This window comes from Colias philodice, chromosome 26 (genome assembly GCF_061535455.1).
Source record: "Colias philodice isolate Cphi_HAF_F1 chromosome 26, ilColPhil1 Martin Lab GWU primary, whole genome shotgun sequence".
NCBI lineage: Eukaryota > Metazoa > Arthropoda > Insecta > Lepidoptera > Pieridae > Colias > Colias philodice.
Window position 1 is genome coordinate 2,004,801 of NC_143111.1, and position 24,480 is coordinate 2,029,280.

At 32.8% G+C, this 24,480-nt stretch overlaps 6 protein-coding genes across 6 annotated transcripts in view; 3 read left to right on the forward strand and 3 right to left on the reverse strand.

Moving 5' to 3' along the window:
- LOC149476765 (hemicentin-1-like) overlaps positions 1-576 on the forward strand; it is a 33,682-nt gene extending 33,106 nt beyond the window's left edge. Inside the window, exon 47 of the mRNA XM_089711343.1 lies at positions 172-576. The gene's annotated coding sequence lies outside the window, so the exon portion shown is untranslated. The remainder of the gene's footprint in view (positions 1-171) is intronic.
- Positions 577-578: 2 nt separating this feature from the next.
- LOC149476766 (uncharacterized) lies at positions 579-2,767 on the reverse strand. Its single transcript, XM_089711347.1, has 6 exons — positions 2,554-2,767; positions 2,127-2,338; positions 1,987-2,039; positions 1,633-1,731; positions 1,260-1,360; positions 579-1,137 (listed from the first exon to the last, which is right to left on the reverse strand). The coding sequence occupies exons 1-6, from the start codon at positions 2,610-2,612 to the stop codon at positions 1,038-1,040; spliced, it is 624 nt and encodes a 207-aa protein (XP_089567473.1). The 5' UTR covers positions 2,613-2,767; the 3' UTR covers positions 579-1,037.
- Positions 2,768-2,992: 225 nt separating this feature from the next.
- LOC149476767 (centromere/kinetochore protein zw10 homolog) lies at positions 2,993-6,296 on the forward strand. Its single transcript, XM_089711346.1, has 4 exons — positions 2,993-4,586; positions 4,776-4,979; positions 5,503-5,768; positions 6,084-6,296. Exons 1-4 carry the CDS (start codon positions 3,104-3,106, stop codon positions 6,294-6,296), a joined length of 2,166 nt encoding a protein of 721 aa, XP_089567472.1. The 5' UTR covers positions 2,993-3,103.
- Positions 6,297-9,090: 2,794 nt separating this feature from the next.
- On the forward strand, positions 9,091-12,539 carry LOC149476768 (uncharacterized). The gene is made up of 2 exons (XM_089711366.1): positions 9,091-9,248; positions 9,830-12,539. The coding sequence occupies exons 1-2, from the start codon at positions 9,204-9,206 to the stop codon at positions 12,284-12,286; spliced, it is 2,502 nt and encodes an 833-aa protein (XP_089567492.1). The 5' UTR covers positions 9,091-9,203; the 3' UTR covers positions 12,287-12,539.
- LOC149476769 (UPF0587 protein GA18326) lies at positions 12,128-15,293 on the reverse strand. The gene is made up of 3 exons (XM_089711367.1): positions 14,952-15,293; positions 14,563-14,682; positions 12,128-14,248 (listed from the first exon to the last, which is right to left on the reverse strand). The coding sequence occupies exons 1-3, from the start codon at positions 15,199-15,201 to the stop codon at positions 14,133-14,135; spliced, it is 486 nt and encodes a 161-aa protein (XP_089567493.1). The 5' UTR covers positions 15,202-15,293; the 3' UTR covers positions 12,128-14,132.
- A 702-nt stretch (positions 15,294-15,995) lies between these two features.
- On the reverse strand, positions 15,996-24,257 carry LOC149476770 (uncharacterized). Its single transcript, XM_089711172.1, has 8 exons — positions 23,974-24,257; positions 23,026-23,891; positions 22,345-22,479; positions 21,220-22,033; positions 20,727-20,871; positions 17,532-17,595; positions 16,904-16,965; positions 15,996-16,179 (listed from the first exon to the last, which is right to left on the reverse strand). The coding sequence occupies exons 1-8, from the start codon at positions 24,129-24,131 to the stop codon at positions 16,054-16,056; spliced, it is 2,370 nt and encodes a 789-aa protein (XP_089567298.1). The 5' UTR covers positions 24,132-24,257; the 3' UTR covers positions 15,996-16,053.
- Positions 24,258-24,480: the final 223 nt, after the last annotated feature.

Here is a 24,480-nt window from a genome sequence, read left to right on the forward strand (position 1 = left end):
AACTAGCGGTCCGCCCCGGCTTCGCCCGTGGTACATATTTACGTTTTCTCTACATAAAAACCATCCTCGTACTTCAAGGAATATAATAAAAAAAGAATTATCGAAATCGGTTCAGCCGTTCTCGAATTATGCGCTTACCAACACATTTTGCGATTCATTTTTATATATAAGATTTGTATAATATTATTAGATAAAGACTATTTTAACGTGATAACGTTTTTAAAATCGTTTTAGTCGGGTGACATGTTCAGAAACTTGTGTCACACCAAAACCTCACGAGCGCGATCGCAGGTATAACGAGAGAGAGACGGACCGATCTCCCGTCTCATCTCGAGCGCTGCCACCAATAAGACGTTATCACGTAAACATCTCGATCGTAAACCTACTTTACAAACAACCAATTTTTTTTAATAAAAATTGTGTAAGTTTGTTGTTATACAAGAGTTGATTTTAAAATTATTGTAACCTATTGTCATATTGTTATTGTTAATTGCTCAAAACTGCCTTAATTATAAAAATGCATTGTATTTATATTTTTAAAATAGTTGAAAGGAGTACGAAATAAAACAATATTATTTATAATTGTATTTTTATTTATCTAACCCTATAACATGCTAGAAAACAATACTTCTTAACTTTACATCGCTGTCTGATAAAAATATCATTTTCTACACCAAGTTATGTATCATTCTTAGAGGCATTATAAATAGAGCAAAGAAGACATACAAAATACAACATCTGTTTTTTATCGGTTAAGTTTAGAATGAGAGGGAAATTTTAGTGCCCTGTCTATCTCTGTCTTTAAACGCAATTGTTTCTGAAATTGCTATTTTTTTTTCGCGCTATTTCTAAAAATTCGCAACAGATAGGGTACCGCGATCTTCCATCTCTCTCTAAAGAAAGCTGTAAGTCTGACTTTTCTGCTCTATCTATATTACTTCTATGTTCTACATTCCTATTAAACACGAGTGACAATAATTTCCATACAATTTACTCTACTCATCATGAAACTTTGTGTTGTGAAAAAGATATTAATTCTAAGTGACGATAGGCGGCAGACGATCGTTACAGAATATTTTCTTTATTGGTCCTCGCTTTGGGTCCAGAACTCTCTCGTCGTTCTTTCTTGGAATATTCCTGGAACATACCAGTAATAAAGTTCACAAAAAATTACAATACGATATCTCCAAACTATAAATCGTTCATAATCGTGTTAAAATAAAGTCCATTTTAGCATGACAATAATCAATAATACTCACTGCCAATAGGAGCCGTTTCTTTGCAAACGCATTATATTATTGTGACAAATCATAAGCTCATTCTGCAGATACGTCCGTTGGTCATTAACCCTCACGAATAACTGAAATATTATTTTAAGTTAGTTAGTTAGTAAAATGTTTAAAAGTTTTTTTATACGAAAGCTTTAATTTTTTTAAGCTATTGCATAGCTTTTATCTCAGACTTTGAGCGCGACGACCGAATGTAAAAATTCCGTAACGAAAAAACCTAACACCCCCCACTCCAACCGGCACAGCGATGCGATGCTATGCAATAGCTTTACCGCGGCAGTCCTCGAGTGGAACAGATATTTTCTTTTCCTTTTGATTGATAGTACATCGTCTACATTATTACCTTAGACTCCGAATCCAGTCGCCACTCTTTACTTCGCAAAGTGCTGACGAGGTCCGTTTTCAAACGTTCAAAACGTTTCACAGTTCGCAAAAGCTCCGCCTGCAATGTTACCCATTTAAAAATCAATACCAATATAAAATATTATAAATTCGAAGTATTAACTCTTGTCTTGAAATTCTGCGACGTTTTCACGCCTAAACCACTTGTACTGGATCTAATTTCATGATATTTGCTACCTACAGAAATAAATAAATTTGAAAGTAGGTAGTGTAATTTAAATATATATTATATGAGGGAATGTCGCGAATTGCGCATATTTGTAAGTCGTGAAAAAAAAATAGATTGATCACTTACAGGATTCAGAATATCCAAGTTAATATTCAAATCATCGTGTTTCAATTTACAGTCTGAAAAAATAAAATAAAAAATAAGTTACGTAGTTACCAAGAATTGTAAAAAAAATGTAAAACCCCCACTGTTTTGTAGGTAGGTACCTGGGCCACAAACTTTAGCATTTCTTATCTTATCCCGTAATATAGGGAGTTGTTCCCGTAAAGTCTCTATCACTTCCAACAATTGTTTATGTCGCGAACTCTCCTTTTGTAAATCATTGTCAAAGTCCCAAGGATAATCTGGTTTACGCAAATCTTCCTGTATGCATACTATTTGTTTTTCCAGCTCCCCATTTTGCCACGCAGCTGCTTCTCTGATAAATTATTTAAATTATCATTAATTCAATAAATATAATATCAATAGATATATCTGAGAAGTAAATATTATAATACAAAGTCCTCTGTCGCGTCTGTCTATATACACACATCTACTGAACCGATTTTAATTCAGTTTTCACAAATGGATAGCGTGGTTCTCAAGGAAGGCTTAGGACGAATTCGCAGCTTGTACATATATCAATAGAATTACCTGCATGTTTTTTCATGGTCTAACTCGGTTTTTAAACTTTCAATTTCATTTTCGTTCATAGCTACTGAGTTTAACTAAAAATATGTTTAATTCAGTTTCACTATAAATATTAAAAATTAAAGTATAATTCTAAGAGGTCTAACTAATAATTAATATTGATCAAACAAACTTGTGAAGCAGTGATGAGTATTTCAAATTTCATTACAGACGGCAACATTATCGCATTGCACACATTTATTTTATTATTAAAAAAGTTGCTTAAAATCGTCTTCATTAAAAAAATTTAATAATTAAAGAATATGAACGTTTATTACTCTCGAACTCTAAATAAACTAAGAAATACAAACATAAAACGGAACGCATCGATAACATTGTCAAAGTCAAAATAGCCTGTTATTTTCGAATTTTCAAATTTGAATTTATCATGTATTTTGAGCCGAATTCCGATCTACTGTACCTTGGAATATTTTTATTTGTGTTTCTACTATTATTTTATATTACTATTAAGTGGTATTAATTAAAAGTTACATAAAGGATAAGTAACGTAAAAATGGAAGATCTTAAAATGACACCCGAAGATATGAAAAAGCAACGCAATGAATTGATACAGAAAATGAAGGAATTTATTGAAAAAGTTCAAATGCTATCATGGAATTTACAACAAAATTTTATCGATCTATATTTTAATTTCACACCGACAAGAAGTCTGGAGCAATTAAATTATAAAAACCGAAAAGATAACATATTTTCAGAATATGAAAAATTACAGGAAGAAATTACAACGATTCGCGAAAAACTTGAAAATAAATATAAAACAGAAGATTTTATCAATTACTGTGATAAATTAAATGAATCAATTAATAATTTAAGAGATCTTTGCATCGTCGCGGAAGGAAAATCAGTACTTGAGAAAGCTAACCATGAATTGGGAAGATTCAACTATTGTGATGCAATATTAAGTGTAAGGAATTTACTTTCAAAACTGCGATCTTTGAAATATGAAGGAAATATGTCTAAAGCTCTATCTAATCTATCTGCACAAGCTGAAAATCAAATAGCAGTGTATACAGCTAATTTAAGCATAGAATGGGAAGAAATTTTTACTTGGACAGAGAGGAAAGGTGTTAATCAGCTCACATACTCTCTATGTGTACAACAAAGTGATCCAATATTGATACAAAAGATATTAAAATCTCTGTATTCCACTGAACGTCTTAATGTGGAACTTGGTTTATTTTCTGATTTCTTCATAAATAAGTTGCTACATAATGTAGTCAGGCATAATTGTGACATATTCACAGAAGATCATGTAGGAGCACTTATATTTAACATAAAAATAGATCTAAGTGATCCTAAAAAACCAAATTTTCAAACAATATTCAACAATTTAACAGCTGTGTTTGAATTTTTGCAATCAACCCTCGGATCGAAACTAGAGGCAGATATGACATTTATTGAAGTGTTCGCTAAATCTATAAGATCAAGTTTCTTTACAAAAATAATAGAAGACTGTATCAGAAACAACTTGCCGTCTTGTGACAGTAGTTATCAGAACTATAAAAACATTGTTATTGAGCTGGATTCATTCAACAAGTTTCTGATAGATTTAAAGTTTGTTGAAGCGAACAAATCACCTCTAAATAAATACATCAATGATACAGAATGTGTACTGTATAATAAAAAGTGTGATAAACTTTTGTATGATGTTCGTAAGCTGTTGCATGAAAGTTTGTCCTACGGCACAATAACTGTAGGCACTGTCACAGAAATGGAAAATGAATCCATTTTAGATGTAACACAAAAAGACTTTGCATATGATTTAAACAGCCCACTGTTTCTGCCGAAGTGTGTAATATCACAGAATGTTAAGAAGATTATGACTATTATTATAGAACATTTGGAAGAGAGTGTTAAATTGCCGGAAAAGTACAGCAATCAACTCATTGTGTATATAAAGGATATTGCTGTTATGTATCAATGCCTTGTGCCGAAAAAGTTTAGAGTTAATCTTGAATGTTGTCCATTAGACATAGGTAAGAGAATTCTCAATAAAATCAATATTAATATCCTTTAAAAAAATTATTACTGTTATAATCCAAAATAAAATACTTCAATTTTCCAAATAATTTAATTTTTGTATGTGTCACATATTACCCAAAACATTTTATCATATTATGTCACCGTCATTCCCTCAATTAATGTTTTAAAACTCGTTTTTTCAGCGTTATTCTTCAACAATTGCTTCTACTTGGCACACAGTTTACTCGGACCTCCATGGAAGATTATTCTACCGGACTCCTTAGCTGATCTCCTTAATATTGCCTTATTGGAATGCATACAGGACTTACGGCTAGTTGGCTTAGAGAAAATATCTCTTTATTTGCAAAATCAACGGAATATTATTGTAGAGAAGGTTGAAGCAAATGGTATGTATTGTTATTACTTATTAGGAATATAAATAAAAGAATAATTATTATTGATGTGCTAATTGACCTAAATCTTATATATAAAAATGAATCGCAAAATGTGTTGGTAAGCGCATAACTCGAGAACGGCTGAACCGATTTCGATAATTCTTTTTTTATTATATTCCTTGAAGTACGAGGATGGTTCTTATGTAGAGAAAACGTAAACATGTACCACGGGCGAAGCCGGGGCGGACCGCTAGTATTAAAATATAATATAATTTGAATAGTTGTACTATATTTTATAAATTAAATCTATTGCCAGTCATTAAAAAATAATAATACATGTATTATTCTAGAATTTTTTTTACGGTTTTTACACCAGTTTATTGATTGTAATAATATTTAATAACATTTCAATCACTCTACAGCAAGACTGTTCCAGACATGCATAAATCGTGTAAAGATTCTCTTAAAATTTATTGAACTTCTATAAATCAAAAAGGAAAATAATCTTTATACATTTATTTTATTTCTATTCCAGAGTTACCCTGGTCCCTCGACTCCTACGACACGTTCAACTACGCAATAAACAACTCCATTACTTTGATGAAGGAGCTAAAGAGCAGCTGGTACAATATCCTCCCATCTCGCATGTACCAACTCTCGATATGTACTCTGATACAAACCTTGTGCCAAACCATGCTCGCTAGAATATTTGTGGACATTAAACCTGTGGACGAAGAACTTATTTACATGTTAGCGATACGATTCGAAGATACTGTGAAGGAGATTGGAACTTTGTTTGAGGTATTTTTTTATATTATTCTTAACTAGATTTCTGCTCGTGTTGTTTTAAACTTAACAAATAATATAACTCTCTATGTATTAAAAAAACGTATCAAAATCCGTTGCGTATTTTTAAAGATCTAAGCCTACAAAAGAACAGACAGACAGATGGCAGGAAGCGATTTGGTTTATTCTATCTATTGATAATGTAAAATTAATTTCTGTACCAATTTATTAGTATGTAAGTAGGCATGAGTTTAGAAATAAAACTAGTTACATATAAAATAGTCTTTATTCACACGATTACGATACTAATTCAATCGTTTTTTTTTTCAGGAGCCAATAAAATTCGAAACAAAAGTCGAAGCATGGAGAAAGTTCGTCAAAATGCCGCAACTACTAAAAGCGCAGCTTCTAGAAATAGCTGAGATCTGGAAAACAGATAAGGAATTAACGGAAACCTACACTTGTGAGGAGATCCGGCAAATCGTCAAAATCCGCTTCCCTGATGATAAATATAGGCTGAAAATTTTAAAAGAAATAGAATGATTTAGAAATATGGTTTTGTTTTATTTACTTGTCTTTTTTGAAAATACATTATTTTGGACTTATTAAGCATCTACTTACCCATTAATAAATCAACCATATTATCTTCTCTAAATATACAATATTATCGTGTCACAATGTTAGTTACCGCATACTCCTCCAAAACGGCTTAACCGATTCTGTACTAAACACAGGTACTAAACAGATTTCAATGATACTGCGATTAGATGTACATAATATATAATAAATACTTAGTTACATGTTTTTGAATGAGCGTGTGTGAATCCGCGCGAGTCGCGACTATGTGTATGACTAGTGTAAATATGCCGTACTTAGAAAAATGAAATATTATGTTATAATATGGTTTAATAAAGACATTTCTCTTATCGTTGGTTATAATAAAAAGCAATAATGGTTTGTTTCAATAAATAGGACATTAATCAATTTATCATAATTTTTAATTCATGTGTGGACCGACGAGCTGAGTGTAGGACTAATTTGGAGTTTAGATAATAACAACGAGTATTACTAATTAAATAGTAGAATCATTCTCGCGTGCAAATATTTACATCGTTGCGTAACGTACGGAAGAACGGAAGCAGGAAATTGGTAAATCACCATTTCGCGGCATTTTACTTCGCGCCATTTTTAATTTCATTGGCAACATTGATTTGCGAGTCTCTTGTCTATAGGATAATTCAGCCATTTCATTAAATAAATAAATAAATAAATAAATAAATATAAATTAAATAAATTTCATTAAATATAATTATATATATTATTTATTTCATTATATATTTAGCCATTTCATTAAATAGTTGCAAATTGAATTTAATCAAATAAATATTCAATTCAACGTCAACTGTTGTCGATTGTGTAACGAATAATGTTGTAATTAATTTATTGATTTAAACATCTAATTGCTAATCAATCGACTGTTACTGAATAAATACGATAATTTAAAATCACGTAAATGTAAAAACATATTTAAGCTATTATGGTGCATACCATAAATAATTAAATACGCATTACGCAAGGATTATTAATACCAATTTAATTCGATAACATAACTATTATTAACTGTATTTAAAATATAAGTGGAATTGTTATAACAACTGCGTATTGTATTGGTACCTATACTCTGTCCATTATATTATTTGCTTTTTGACAGCTTCACGCCTATGTAGGATTGTATTGTCTATGTTGAAATGTCATACAAATAATTATCGTACTTCATGGACAGGTCCCGCCCACTTAGTGATGTCTACACAGAATTATTCAATGATGGGTCGATAGATTATAATAATCGATAGAAATACTCTGTAAAATATATCCGATATAGAAAAACTCTTCTATTATGTTATATAATTTAACCGTAAAGACAACCAAATTGTAAGATAGAAACCAATAAATAATAAAATATTAGTTTAGTTTAGTTTTAACATACAATGCATAGATATGTGGTCACATTATAACATATCTTATTAGTACGTTTACGTTGTAATTATTATTTACGTACCTGATTCGATTTATGATAATATTTTGAATTTATAATTGAAATGGTATCACAATCGATAATCTTTTGAACATCACTTCTGGTATCACCCGTCGAGCTGTCAAAAAGCAATTCTTATAGTGGACAGACTATAATAAGTAAATTCAATTCCGACAGATAGAAAAGTAATAATAGTAAGTGCATATGTAATCTCCGGTTTCTTATAAATTCATCTTGGTTCATATCATAAAACTGAATTTAAGTTTATAATATTAGAGTAGTTTCTAAAATCTCCAAACAATGAAATTATACAATACAAAAGAAATATATAAATCCCAATTTAATTACTAAGGTGTAGAGTTTATTAAGCGCCTCTACGGTTAGAGTTTTCAGAGGCAAACCCTATAGGAGATCATTTAGTTAGATAAAGTTCCATTCTTTGTTTTAGAAAAAGATCTTCTTAGATCATATAAAATTTTAATGCTATAACTTTAAATCTATATAAGTATCTACTATAAATATTATAAAGCCGAAGAGTTTGTTTGTTTGTTTGAACGCGCTAATCTCAGGAACTACTGCTCCGATTTGCAAAATTCTTTCGGTGTTAGATAGCCCATTTATCGAGGAAGGCTATATCTATCATTACGCTAAGACCAACAGGAGCGGAGCCATGCGGGTGAAACCGCATAGCGCAGCTAGTGTCACATAAAATTTGCTTTCATTAATACTAAAATATTTTAGTTCTCAGTAATCTTTCAGACTTAACTATAGTACTATGATAAAGAAGATTATAATATTATGTGTAAGTAATTAAAAACTTAATAAATCGTAGAGGTGCCTTTGGCCGAACACATTTTTTAAGGCTTTTACATGCGCTAAAGTCAGCAGGTTACGAAGTTTATAGAGTATTTGCGGAAAAATCGATGACCACGGCACATTTTTTTTCTAGAAATCTATTAACTTTGGAAAAAAGTCCTCGCGAGCAATTAAAGATTAAAGACTATTTATATATTTTTTTCGGTATTGTGCTTTATGTTGTACCAGACTTTATAGAGGTTGAACATAGTCGAAATTGCCGGGTAACGCCTTAATTCCTGAAGATCCTTTAAACGAACTACATATTGTTCAGAAAAAGTAATTTCCTAGGCTGAAAAAAATCAAAACAAAAGAATATAACACCTGCGATATCAATTAGCTCCCTACATCATTCATGAATTCGCGACGCCTAATAAAATCGTTGATTTTCAGTTCAGTTCAGATAAGTGTGTCAATAAGGTTCCTTATTGGGGTGTTCCAATTAACAAACAGCCTAGTAAGTTCTGACGATACAAACATGTGCTATGACAGAGAAAGTATAGTACACGAACAAATGCTATTTAAGTGTGTAACGCTTCCGCGCATGTATCATAACGCGTATGGCTGCGATTGAGATTCGCTACAGCACTATGCAACACTTTTTGGTAGGTACATCCCTGTAATTTAAAAGCGCGGGAAAATTTCAGTGACATTTGACATTTAGGCGGAAAAAGTGAAATGTGAACTTTGGTGGAGTGAAGTGATTGTTGTGAATTTGAGTTGAAAAGTATTTAAAGTGTTACAGATATGTACTGTACCGAACATATTATTTGAAAAGAATTATTTTTTTGTTCTGAAGAACGTATAAAAATAAACTGATTCTTCTAATCACGCAACCCGTTTCAATTTCTTAGTTGTGATGGAGTGTTTTCGCTGTTTTCACTATCGCAACGATCAAATGCGAATAAATTATACTTACTTTTTGTTTGAAATTCTTCCGTAAGAAATATATATAAAAAAAACATGTGTTTATTGTCTTTTATTTAGGATATAAAAAATACAACAAATAATATTTAAAATCATTTTGTCCGAAAAACGTTGTGTTTTGTTTAGTATTAATTAACAGTTACAAAAAATTAATACGATACATTTATAGCTCTTTAATTTTTGCTTTTAGTGAATTTTAATTGATAAAAGTGGACTTGTAAGAGTGGTTTTTAGTTAAAATAATTATTTTTCTTTGCAGACAGCAATCCTCATTGCGCTAGCGACTATTTCACATGGATGCTCAGCAAGCGCGAAAGACGATGGCAGCGTCGACCAGATGGCCGTGGAAGCGAAGAACGTACCTGTGGTTACCAATCTAACAGCACCACCTGTGAAGCAAATTAAACAACAACTGAGTCCAACATTCAACCAGACATTTAAAATAGAACAAAGACCGCCCAGTAAACCGCCTATCTACCTAACTCCAGACAAAAAATATTACGTCCCAGTCAAACATTTTTATAAGCCGCCACCACCGAGGCACGTGTATACCAAAGAACCTCTAAAGGTAACAAATGGTATTTATCAATTTCCTGGAGTGTTTCATTACAATGTTAAACCGCCGGTTCCACAAACTCAACATTATTACAATAAGCCCACGCCTCAGCCGCAGCCTCAGCCATTAGTATATGCTGCAACGACTGGAAAACCTATAACAGTGCCTAAAACTCCTATTAAGATAAGTATCCCGGTTCAAACTGTTAATGGTATAAGGACAGATTACATTAAACCACCCCTTTTCAATATCTACAACTTTACCACAACAACATTTGCACCAACTACGACGAAAAGACTGTTAAGAACGAAAAGAATTTGGCCAAAAAGGATTTTAGAAAAAATGAATAACACAGTGGCAAATACAAGCAATTCAATCGATGCAAATACAATAAGTAATAGCAGTGACATTGATCGTGTCGGTTCGTCTAGTACGCAACAACGTGTGTTCGCTTATGGCGATAAATCTGTAACAACATCTACAAAAGGCCTCGAATCAACGACTAAAGGATATACGAGAGTTATAAGAGCTTCAAAGAACAGGACAACAACGACCCAAGCAACTGTCGAACATATTGGAGCAAATGAATGGGTTCCGATACGTCCGTCACATTTTGCAAAAGTAAAAAAACCAGGGACGTATCGGAGAAAACGTTCAGTTGATGCATACTTCGATAACCAAGCAGATGGATATTATTCAAACAACTACGTCTCAAACTTGTATAAAGACAATGAACTAGATATATTTTATAAATATCAACAACCTGAAAACGTTTACCAAGGCCGTCGACCAGGTCGTGTATATGGAAAACAACGACCATCAAGTGTATTTGTTAATCCATCTGAAAGTTATGTTTCACACAATCGACCCATTGTTGAGTTTACAGACGAACAGCCAGAACAAACTCAAATAAAAAATTCATTGTTTTTGCACACTTACGGACTAATTCCAGTGAAGGAGTCATTGCGCAGTTCAAAGCCAGACATACCGCGGAAAAACGTGATGGTATTTGGTAAAAAAAAGCGACCTCCACCTGTAACACATGCACCACAATTCGATTTAAGCGAACTACAAGCCGAAGCAAGCAGCAAATCAAAGGTATATACGAAGATTAAGCATCATCATCATCATCACCATCATCGTTACATTAAAACTGTCGAAAAACCCGTGAAAGTCCCTTACAAAGTTGAAGTTCCTAAACCTTATCCCGTTGAGAAACAAGTGCCTGTGCCGGTACCGGTAGAGAAAATTAAAGTAGTTAATAGACCATACCCAGTTACGGTGGAGAAAAAAGTTCCATATCCTGTTCATATTAAAGTTCCCCACCCGGTGCCAGTTAAAGTCATAGAAAAAGAGTATATTCCGAGACCATTCCCTGTCGTTCATCAAATTCCAGTCATAAAACAAGTAGAAGTAAAAGTACCCCAACCGGTTCCAGTACAAGTTGAAAAACGCGTACCATATCCGGTCCAAGTGGCAGTGCCTGTTGACAAACCATATCCTGTGCCTGTGCAAGTTGAAAAAAGGGTTCCATATCCAGTACCATTTAAAATTCTCATACCGCAACCTTTTCCAATCGAAAAGAAGGTCCCGTTCCCTATCGAAGTTAAAGTCAGAGAACCGGTGGAAGTTATCAAACATGTACCTATTAGGGTGCCGTATCCGAAACCTTACCCGGTAAAAGTTCCTCATCCGATACACGTGCCAGTCGAGAAAAGAGTCCCTTATCCCGTGGAAGTCGAGAAAAAGGTACCAGTACGCGTCGAAGTACCGGTACCTCATAGGGTAGAAGTTGAAAAGAAAGTTCCCATTTACATTCCAAAACCTTATCCTGTCGAGAAAAGAGTGCCTTATCCAGTTAAAGTTCCATATCCAGTCAAGGTGCCGGTCAAAGTCCCCGTCCAGGTGCCAGTAGAGGTCCCAGTGTACATACACCATCCTTTCCAAATTATCAACGATGATAATATTCAAGGAGGTAGTTCAGTTCATCATTTGATCGCAGGAGTCACGGCGGATATGATGGGAGGTAGCGGCCCCGACGAGGAGGTCACGGGGACTCCCAACGGAGTCACCGTCAACGGGATGTCGGGCTACGACGATGTCTATCAGTCAGATTACCAGGTCACCACGGCGACCCCCTCAACCGCCGCCACCGCATAGTTTAAGAAATAGAATAATTTAATGTTTAATTTAATTTATAAATGATGTGTGTGTTAATTTATAAAATGTGGGACGCTGTGATATTATGTGTACGAACATTTTACTACACTTTCAATCCCGCCTAAATATTCGACCAAAGAAAAATTAAAGACTGAATCTTTATTGTTTCAACTTTTACTTTGTATAATTATTGTACATAATAATCTCGTGTGAATGAATGTTACGTGAAGATAAAACAAATATTACGTTTAAATATTATGTTTTATTTATTAGTAACAACGAAATTTCTAATATATTAGCATTATTTATTACGTAAATGAATATAATAATAATACATGCGCATACATCGGTAGTATGCGCAAAATTATATTATCCTAGATGAAAGCTAATAGGTACCCAGGGCCAGATAGTTATATATATAGATAGATAGGGAAAAAACGTTAGTGCATAAAGATTCCCTGAGAACATAGTTCACTAGGATCAAATGAAATTCGAAATAACTGTTAATAGGAAAGCGTAATTCATCGCCTTTACAGAGTTGCATAATATCACATGTTTATTCGAGTGTGACTGTTTACTTTCGTTATTATCTTCCTATTCCGTGGTCATTTTTGTGCGTGTATAATAATTGTAAATGTTATGACAAGAATTTTAACCCTGAGTGACAATTTTGGCGGTAGAAATCGAGCTTTATAGCAAGGAACTCTCGTTGCATAAAAGGAATTATTTTTAAATTTTCTTTTATATTTCACTTTAACATTTTTAAAAGTAACTGATAAAGTAACCTATAAATCTTACAAATTAAGAAGAATTTTTGTAACACTTAAGTGCGACCTTTATACGATTTGAATAACATATACATACATACAAACTCCACCGTAGCAGCACAGGTAGCGGAGATATTTTATATCTAGGTACCTTATATTTTTTATCTAGTTATACTTATGTAATTCGAGGTGACATGTTTTTTAAATTAAATTTATAACTTTTAAATTTCTTCAAGTTTCCTGCTAATATTTTTCGGTATAATCTATAATGTAAACAAGAAATAAATGTTTTAAAAGGTTTGCCGATTGGGAAATTAAAATGCGAGATTGGTGACGATGGGCTGTGACGTCATAACTAAGCTCGTGCCAGTAGAATATGTGAAATGCCTCAGTGTTGCCAACATATCCATACTAATATTATAAATTCGAAAGTAACTCTGTCTGTCTGTCTGTTACTCAATCACGCCTTAACTACTGAACCAATTTGCATGAAATTTGGTATAGAGATATTTTGAAACCCGAGAAAGGACATAGGATAGGTTTTATCCCGGAAATCCTACGGGAACGGGTTTTTATTGAAAACGCGGCCGAAGCCGCGGGCGGAAAGCTAGTTGTGCTTATAATTCTTAATTTTACAGTATAATACACAGGGAATTTTAGAAATGGATAGTTGTATGTTTATCAGCAGAAAATAAAATAAGGAAATCTAATTGTAACAAGAATATAAAAAAATCATACTACCACAGATTACTAACATTATTAAATAGTTCCATCCATCCATAAAAAAAAATTTGAAGTAACTACTTATTTTTAAGCTATTGCATTATTGCATAGCTTCTATCGCGGGCCTTGAGCGCGGGCTCGCGGCAAATCGAGAAATTCCGTAATTGTTTTACTGCTACATTTATTTATGCTACAGTTCTAAAATAATTAAACGAATGATTAAAATAATTAAATGTAACTCTCTGTCATCTGAATTACTGAACCAAATAGGATTTTAAAATTAAAATCCAACATAATAAAAAAAAATATTTATTAAATAACAAATGCATAACAGATTATGATACTTAAAGTAAATTTTACTTGACTTTAATAAATTGCCACTCTAGCTCATACACTCCAACCGAAGTCTGATTCTTCTCATCATAGTCGGCCCATTCTTTTTCTGACAAGTCGACATCTTCAAATTTTTTACCTGAAATCATTAAATAATACAACTTTTGGTATGACTGTCAAATAAAAGCTTCATCTTGTCAAAACTTAACAAATTATAAACTACAACCTTCCTCAAGCAACTCTTTATCAATTAAAAACCTCATCAAAATGTGTTATGTACTTTTTAAGATCTAAGCATACATAGGGACGGACAGACAGCGACAGCGACTATATTTTTTACTATATATAATATTACAATTCTTCTATTATAAAATAATACTTAAGTATATGTATAATAATAAAAAAAAAAATCTCAGTCAGATTATATTATAATGCTCCTTTAAATATATTTACCATCATTTTCTGATTCAGCAATCCATCCCGACTTTGGCTCAAAATCTACAGGTTCAACTCCTCGGCAGTCAAATATAACTAATGTCTTGAATTTGTTTCCATCGTCACTTGTTAGTACACCTAAATGAAAAATAAACATGTATTTAATATAGCTCTCTATAGAAATAACTACATAGGACAGATTTTTTTAACTTTGATACGCATGTGGACATAATATGAATGAAATATATTAATTGAGAAGAGGTATAATTAGCTTAGTATAGCGTATAGGTAGCTTTCAGCTCCAGAGCTGAAAGCTTACTTAATGCTTACTTACATCTGGATGTACAACTTTGTTAATTTTTATTCATAAACTACAAAAACGATATTGCACACAACAATCTACATACCATTGCTTCCTTCAATCACATCGATGTTATTCTCCCTTGAACATAGTTTACATTTAATAAGCAAGTTTGTCTCAGACCTATTGTGTTTCTGCGGAACTTTTTCAGCTTCAGTAAGATCGTGAAACTTGTCGGTAACCTCGCCACAACTTCCACACTTTAATTTCAAGAACCATTGGTAATAAGGATGGTTTGTGTATAATTTCTCTATGCATTCTAAGGACGCTTTTATTTGCAGAGCTATTTTTACCATTTCTATGCCTTTCTGTTATACAGTATACTTAATAGTAAATTTTTGTTCTTGCAGATGAAAAGTTCGAGAATAACAATTTACAAGTACAGTTAACAGCTCAGAGGAATAACAGACTACAGCTCTCCAGCTTGACAAATGACAATTGACAAGCGTCAAAGCGTACATCAAGTGTCAATATCATAATGATCGAACAATTTGCGTTCTGAAATCATCATAAATAAATAGATAAACAATAGTTTAGTTTTAAGTGGAGATAACTTTGGCATAGCTACCCTATGCCAAGTATACTCTACTTTATGTAGGATTCCCAGTTCCCACCGACTGAAACCCCAATTTCTTCCGTCGAGCCGTTATAATGACGTTGCCGGGATATTGTATAGAATTCGTCGTTCAAAGGAACACAATGAATGAAAAAAAAATGTAAATTCCGTAGGAATTCATGATCTAAATAAAATTACTGTAATTGTATTTTGCATTGTATATTTCTATTTATTTCTGAATAATCACTGCATTTATTTGCTCGTATAATATTAGACTAGAAGAGTGCAATCCTCTTGGAGAAAATGCTTAAAATAATAGTATTAACTATGTAACAGCTTCATACAATATTATAATAGTGATAATTTGTTACTTTATTGGGACATTTCACATTAAATTAAGTATATCTATTGGACTTCGGCGTAATACTTATTAAGCTGAATTTTCGTAGATACACTCATTTTGGCAAAAAAAAATTATACGAACTGTGCTAAAAAAACCGAATGGACTAAAATATCAATTAAAGGATTTAATCATAATATTTAAATGAATATTATTTGTTATAATTTATATAATACCAATTATAATTTATTTCTAATTTCGCGGCAAAGGAACAACTTTGATGCTATTTCCTTGCGAATCTGTGTGTAAAGTGAGGCCCATCTCCTGCAACACTTCGTTATCAACGGGACCTTGTAGTGTCATTCTTGATATAACCTCCTGCAAAAAAATGGAGTTTTAATAATAAATGGTAAATTTCCATAACTATTAACACTATTCTTAGGACTCTCATTCACGTAGACCGGGAGTTAACGACAGAAATTATTGATGATTTTCACCATCATTTTTCTTTTTGTCATTGCGCTGCGTACTATGACCCCTGAAGAACCGCCATACTGGTACAAATGACCCAATCATTTCTGTCAATATCTCCCGGTCTAACAGGCAACTGTTTGTGAAGCATGGGGCCACTTCATAAACTTATTGTTATGAAATAGCGAAAGACGCTGTTTCGAATCCCGCCTCGGTTTCGATTTTTTTTATTCTTTAAAATGTCTCATGGAATAATTCGTTAAATAGAGTTCTTGTTACTGTATAACATTTTGCGAAGATAAATTATATAATTTGTATATTTTTATCAAAAGTACGACATAGTATTTTCTTGTCTGATTTTACGCGAGTATTATAATATATTTAGAAATTAAATATTTTAACGAATTTTAAACGCGATTTAGGAAGACAGTCTCCCTGTGACCACGCTCGCTGCAATATAATGAATAAATCGCTTTGAAAATCCGTTAAATCTTTAATTTCTAAAACCACAACATAACTTATGGGCAATGCCGATTTTCGATGTCTAAACATCTATTACCTTCATTTATAAAATTTTAGCTCAAAGGCTTAACGTTAATATACAGATAACTCAATAATTATGTTAACTTACTTGATTTTCAGGGCAATTCTCACACAAATTTCGCACAGCGAATATCACCCATTGCATGATCACTGTTATACATTTATAAGGAAATTAAAATGACATCAATTTGATATCCCCCAGTTTTATAATTTCTATATGTTATGCGATATGTATTATGCTTTAGCCTATCTGGTAATTAAATTTAGTATAACCACAGAATACATAATAGTAGCTAAACGCTACAGAACGGACACTCTCCGCCTCCCGCCAAAATTAAATACTTATAATACTATTATAAAGGCGAAAGTTTGTATGGATGTTTGTTACTCTTTCACGCAAAAACTACTGAACCGATTACAATGAAATTTAGCACACATATAGAGGGTAACTTGGATTAACACATAGGATAGGTTTCATCCCGGAAATCCCACGGGAACGGGAACTATGCGGGTTTTTCTTTGAAAACGCGGGCGAAGCCAAGGGCGGAAATCTAGTACTTATATATCTTAACTAATATTATTTTGGAGAAAGTTAAATTTTCCGTAACATGAATGTTAAGACAGGTTTTATTTTTAACTCAAACGGAAAAACACATTTCCATTCTCGCAAGACCAGCGATCTAAAAATAAAATAAGTAATTGAATTAAAAGGATACAAGGATTGCGAGCGTCGATGTTACAACAATCTAGAAGTACTGGAATAACTTCTAATTCCCGCATCTGAAAATAATAAAATTAAAATGATTAAAAACATAGAATTACGAATTTTAAAAGTACTATATGTATTAGTCTTAGATCATTAAGTAATGGATGGAGTACGCTGGCAAATGTTCTAACTAAACTTTCTGCTGATTTTGGTGCGGGGAGGGTAACTCACACTATTGAAACACAATCACACATTCACAAAAATAATTTGTGTCACGAAAGTCGTAAAAATTTACGACCTTTTAAGCGACGAGTTTTTAAATTCAACTCTATCCCTTAGTTCATAAAGATTAAATTTGAATTTCATTCCAAGTTGTATCGTGGGGAGTGTGGTTCAATATCGCGTTCTAAATTCAACTTTATAACTTATATCATAAAGATTAAAGGAGAATGGGCAAATTGGGCCTGAAACTTGGGCTAAGACCAATACACACGAAATATTGTTTTTGTGATAGATCATTACACATACCTTACGAAAAAAATAAAATAAAAAAATAAATCAACCGGGTTCTTGTACAGTCAAGCCAAAAGTTTTATTTATTTGGCTCTTATTTTGCGCACAATAACGGTGTTTTTAATTCGAGTGAAGTAAATATAAATCTAAATGTCACTGGAGTGACTGAGTTTAACCACAAAAAAACGTCTAACTACGTTGAATTATAATAAACACGGTATAGGTACATGTTACAAAACATAATATTAATGTATTTCGGTTATTACAAGGCTTAAGATTAGTACGTATTTGTAAGTGAAAGTGAATTGGAGTAACATAAAGATATTGTCATTGTCTTATAACAGTTATTTATTGCAAAAAATATTATACACAAAGAAATAAAACTTGATGTGACTGTACAAAAACCCGGGTGATTATTTTTTTACATATATTTTTCCCTTTATGTATGTGTTATGATCTATTATAAAAACAATATCTCATGTGTATTGGTCCAACTCAAGGGTTCAGGCCCAACTTCCATAGTAAAATGCCCATTCTCCTTTGTATTTCTTTAAAAGATAGTCTCGTAAGGAATGCGGTTCATAATCGCGTTTTAAATTCAACTTTATCTCTTAGTAGATAAAGATTAAATTTGTATATTTTCTTTCCATGATAGTCTCGTCTCTTTCTCTCTCGAAACATCACTCGATTATTTGTCTTGATCATATCGCTAAACGATACATCGACGATTATTAGAAATTGCATTTAATTAGAAATGTACGTTAAAAAATAAAAAAATATACACAAATTAAAGGTTATTCCATCTTTTTTAATATTCGACATGTTTGAATTGCTTCTGCAAGACTTGACAGTGCAAAACGGCATTTTTAACGGAGCACTCGCAGACGTCCTTTCGATGTTTTACGAATACGCAGAGTGTTTGTAATCGATTACGCAAGTAGTTTTTATGAAAGCATAAGATTTTTCGATTCGAATAATCTTATACCTCGGCAAAAGGGGAAACGCCTGCGAGTGTTATCCATTACTTAATGATCTAAGGTATTAGTTATGGACGACGTAATAAATTTTTCACATTTTTCAGGCAACTTGAACAACTCTTTAACCTTTTGAACGCCAATGACATCTATAGATGTCATGCGCAATCGTGCCCTGTGCGCCAACGACACCTATACATGCCAAGAAACAGATCATAGATAAATACAAAATAAACATATTAAACCTTTACTTTTACGTGTTTTATTTATACAGTTTATGAACTGAATCCCCAGTTATTACATAATTGTACACTGTAAACAAAATTGCCAAGTAGTTATTCAAATATTTGATGACAAAAAATAACTTAATTAATGGCTAAAAAAGCATGTTCTCTCGCGCCAATGACATGTATACGTGCCTACTAGTGATGTAGTGTAATATTCAAGTAACTTCATTAAAATTTCAGCGAAATTACTCTAATTCGCTTAATTTTTGTAATAACTACAAAAAAAATATATAAGCTTAGTCACTGAGAAAAAAGGTAAATACTACATTCTTTGGTATAATACCATATTGTCTATATTGTGGATATTGTTGATTTGAATATTTTCCTTTTCGCCAATCATGCGCATCCCTAGCACAGTATCGATATGCAATCCCTTCTGCGCCATTGACATGAATAGATGTCGGACTGGTGACGTCGTAAGCGCGTGCCGTGTTGTTAAGTGCGGAAAGTTGTAAAAATATTTTATCGAGTAGGTATCTACCAATATTATAATCGCAAAAATGGCAAGTGAAGAGTTTTATAGTACAGAAGAACTATTGCGCATTTTAGAAGTTTTCAAAATTTATTACCTAATAAGTCTAATCAGTGCCTTTATTAGAATATTCTTATGATACAAATTGTCGCTATGTCATATCAAAATATGGTAATTGACCTAAATAGGTACCTACATATAATTAGTATTTGTAATAAATAACTCAAGTATTAAACTAAATGATTGGAAAATAAATATGTAGTTTTAATGCAATTGCCTTTATTTAAAGGTAATAGTTGTTTTGATATTTACAAATAAACTCTCCACAATAATACCTATAGTTCATATAAACTTAATAAATAAACTCGATAAGTTATAATAATATACAGCTACACATCCCTAATCAGAAGCGAGAGATTATAAAAAAAAGGATGGTTGCCCGCGCCATTGGCATGTATACATGCCAATGGGGCGTAACTGATAGAGAATAGTGCTGTAACTTGCTGCAATTTTATATGTATTTTTGTATCTCAAAAGGTTGATTTTTTTTTGTTGATAGTTGCTATAAATGTGGTCTTAAGTTTTTACAGTAGGAGATGAGGTTAAATAAATATTATTTTTGTGTTATAAGCTGTTTATTCAAATATTCAGACGTGAATTATTATGTTTATCGATAACATTTTGGACTCCCTACTATTTTCAAGGTTATCTCATTGAATTTGTGGCTTGGCGTGGAGGGCACGGCGATGCGTTTTTGCTCTGGCGGTCAAAAGGTTAATTCAATCAAGTATGTTTTTCCAATGTATAAACTAATCTAACGAATCACATATTTCGACTCAATACGAATATTTTACATTGTCTTTTGTATTCCTCTTTTGGGTATGTACCCAAGTACATATGTATGTATTTTCATTGTTAATTGGTGCGATTTAATAAATAATTATTTTAATGCAAATTACCTGTTTTTTATTTTCCTGATTCTTCCAACACAGATTAGCGAGTACCCTCACCAAGGTGGCTTTGAAGCCAAAAGCAACATGCCTTTCCACTGTTTCGACACTTGTGACTGCTTTCTTGGGAGTTGTCATGTCTATTGCTCCCAATCTATACAAATAATAAAATTTGAGTGTGTTTTTAGTATTGAAATAACCAATTTTTACTAAATGCATATGGATGTACTCACTGTACACATACCAAAATAGTATTTTTTTTTTCTTTTTACAATTTTTATCTGTTTGTTCAAGCTAATCTCAGGAACGGCTGGACCGATTTTGACGGTATTTTCGCCGGCAGATAGCTGTTGTTATAAGAAGTAAGTTAGGCTTTTTATACCGATATTCCAATAAGAACATTAGGATTAAAAGGAAAATCTCCTTCACGCGCGCGGGTGAAACCGCGGGGCGCACCGCGCAGCTAGTATGCAATAAAGACTTGTTTCTAAGTAACACATACCTCGTCTTTTGCATCTCAGGAGAATCGATTTTAACAAACGGCACCTTATTTGCAACATTATCTTCAGCTATCTTGACTTCCTTTGCTGGTTCAGTTTTCTTTTCAGCATTATCTCCACGCGTTTTTTCCGACGAGATACCGAGAATCTTTTGTAATTGCTCGCTTAAATCGAAGTCCGTAGACAAATTCTGGCTTTTCTTTACTTCCTTTGGTGTATCTGGTGATTGTTTCTGCGATTCTGTCTCTTGCACCGTTTCGGATAAGGGAGGCGAGATCTCACTAGGAGATGCCTTGACGGTAGTTTCTTTTTCTTCCTTGATCAAATGTATTTCTGTTGGCGGATCGTTAGGCGAACTATCTTGCGAGTCTGTTCTACTTGTATCTAACTCTAGCCTTGGTTGCAACGCAACTGGTATCACTTCGGCTATCGTATTCATGCTCGCAGTTGGCGACTGAGCGTCGATTATTAAAGGTGGTTCGGTATCATCACATATATCTATCTTATGTTCTAAACTGATGCGTCTCGTTGGTAACTGAATACGTTCATCTGTAGCGCCTTTGGGCACTGAACTACTTCTTTTGAAAGCGACTTTCGTTAGATCATTATCTATTTTCACGTTAACGTCACAAGGACGCAACGTTTTATCGGCATCGAATTTTTGTAACTCTGGGTTTAGGGCATCTATTTTTTCCATGTAAGCTAATGTGTCGGTACATTCAAAGTACTGTTCGCTACTTTCAGACTCAGTGCATTCAGATGTTGTTTCGTTGCAGGACAACATATTTTCGGCGGAATCATTTTTGCATAGTGGATCTGAAAGTACAATATGCTAGTAAGAGTAAAAACACACTTTGTAAATGCCAAACATATATAATTCATAAGCATGAAATATATTCTTTTAGAAATGTCTCATTAATTAATATTTTGCAAAAAAAATTGTAAAAACCTACTACAACAATCTGAATTTAATATTTTTAGATTCATAGCATTCAATACTTTAAACAAAAAAACAACTTAGAAAAGAATTGAGGCTAAAGGTTCGAATCCCGCCGTGACTTTGTTCTATTCTTTATAAATTTCTCTATTATAACCTAATTAAATTTATTATTTCATCATATACTTACTTTCACCAGGTGTCATAACTGCCGGCATATTTTCATCACAGACCAATTGTTTTCCAGTTGCTTCATACAATTTATTTATTGATGAGAAAAAATTATTACTCTCTTTACCCAGCTTATGGATTGCACGTAAGAGAACTGTGAAAAATTTACAAAAAAATATAAAATAAGATATAAAAAAATATTTAGAGCATAATCAAAATGATTAGTTTATAAGGCAACATTTTTACCTAGAGAGTAAAAAAAAAATTTTTTTTCTCTTGAATGCCTCATGCTTGACTTTATATTTATTTTTTAACTAGCGGTCCGCCCCGGCTTCGCCCGTGGTACATATTTTGCAATAAAAGGTAGCCTATGTTCTTTCTCAGGGTCTAAAGATTATCTGTGCCAAATTTCATCAAAATGGGTCCAGTAGTTTATGCGTGAAAACCATACATACATACATACACACAAACCTTTCCTCTTTATAATATTAGTATAGATTAAGTATTATTTTACATGTGTAGCTTTGATATAATTAGGAAAAAATAAATTTTTTTAAATATAAATGTTCAATGAAAATAATTATTCATTCAACATAAACTCAATTATTTTACCCAGCCCCAGAGAAACCTTTACAATCTACTTATCATTACAGTGTCTATTAAATTAATGCTATTATCGTAAGAAACAGTGAATACTTACAAGCACAGTTAATAAACAATGACGTGTCACTCTGCAGGCAATCCATATAAGTATCCATACTAGATGCCGTCGCTATAATCTCAAGTAAGAACACAACTTCCTGCGGCTCAATAGTATTAACATATTTATCCACTGTCTTCAAAATACAATCCGATTTATGTTTGAACTCGTGGGCCATGAATTTTACGAAATTGACGGAAACATTGATATCTTGAGATTCGGTGGACATTAGTATGTTATAAGCCAGGTTTAACACAAGCATTCTACATTCAGGATCGAGTTTTGAAAATAGTTTCTCTATATACGTATTCTCTACTCCAATAAGGTATTCTATGATTAGATGAGGGTATTCTGTGTTTCCGTTGTTATACATGTAGGCTAGAGAGTTCAATAGTGTTACATCATCTGGTAATACATTTGGTTGACCCAACAGTATGTTATAAACAATCATAGCAGCTGCAGAGGCAATCTTATCATTCTGTCCAACCAAACAATTTAGTATTGTAGGCTCAAATTTATTCCAGATAATAATCTGATTAAAAGGATTATTCACAACTAAATTGCCCAGTGTTTGAACAAGAACAGTCATACATGATTCATATTTCTTTTGTAATTCTTCGTTTAGAAAATCAACACTTGGATGTTGGTATTCTGTTGCCAAAATTAGCATAGAATCAAGAATTGAAAGTTCTTTTGAAATGTATGTTTGCATTTTCGTACCCGCGGCTGCGCAGGATCGAACTAGTCGCAAACATTGTTCAGCTACGGCTAATGTGCTTCGATTATATGAGGCCTGTTCAACATCTAGCCTCATGATGTGAAGCACCTCCGCTATGAGACGTAATGTGTATTCTGATGCTTTTTTACTGAAATATACAAAACACAGACGTAGGTAAATGAGTTATAAACATTTAGTTTACATTAAAATCATATAAAACACATAATTACGGTCGTAATCTCCCGGTCTCGGCATCTCGCGAGAGTTGCGCCTCGGCACGTAACATTTCTTCTACGGCGTCCCATTCTCCAGTCTCCAGTTGGAAATTTATAAGTTTAGCATCCAATAATATTTCTTCGGCAAACCAAACACTTTTATCTCGAGACATATTTAATAGAACGTTCACACATTAATATAATTAATAATTATCACAAAATATCAATAACAAAAATCACCTTGCTTTTTTATTTTCTGTCACATGTCAACATGTGAAATGTGAATGTCAATTGTTACCATAATGTCACAAATATGACAGCTGTTGTGATTTTATCGCCACAGATTTATTGAATTCTCAGAGGAATAAACCTATGCTCTGAGATTGAATTTAAGTAATAGTTATAATTTATTATCTTCATTAAGTCTAAACCACGTCTAAAAAATAAGCCCCAATTTTATGTGTCACTGGTAACTGGTTAAAAAGGATTTAGAATGTAGCATTAGAACTAACTAAATTTTCA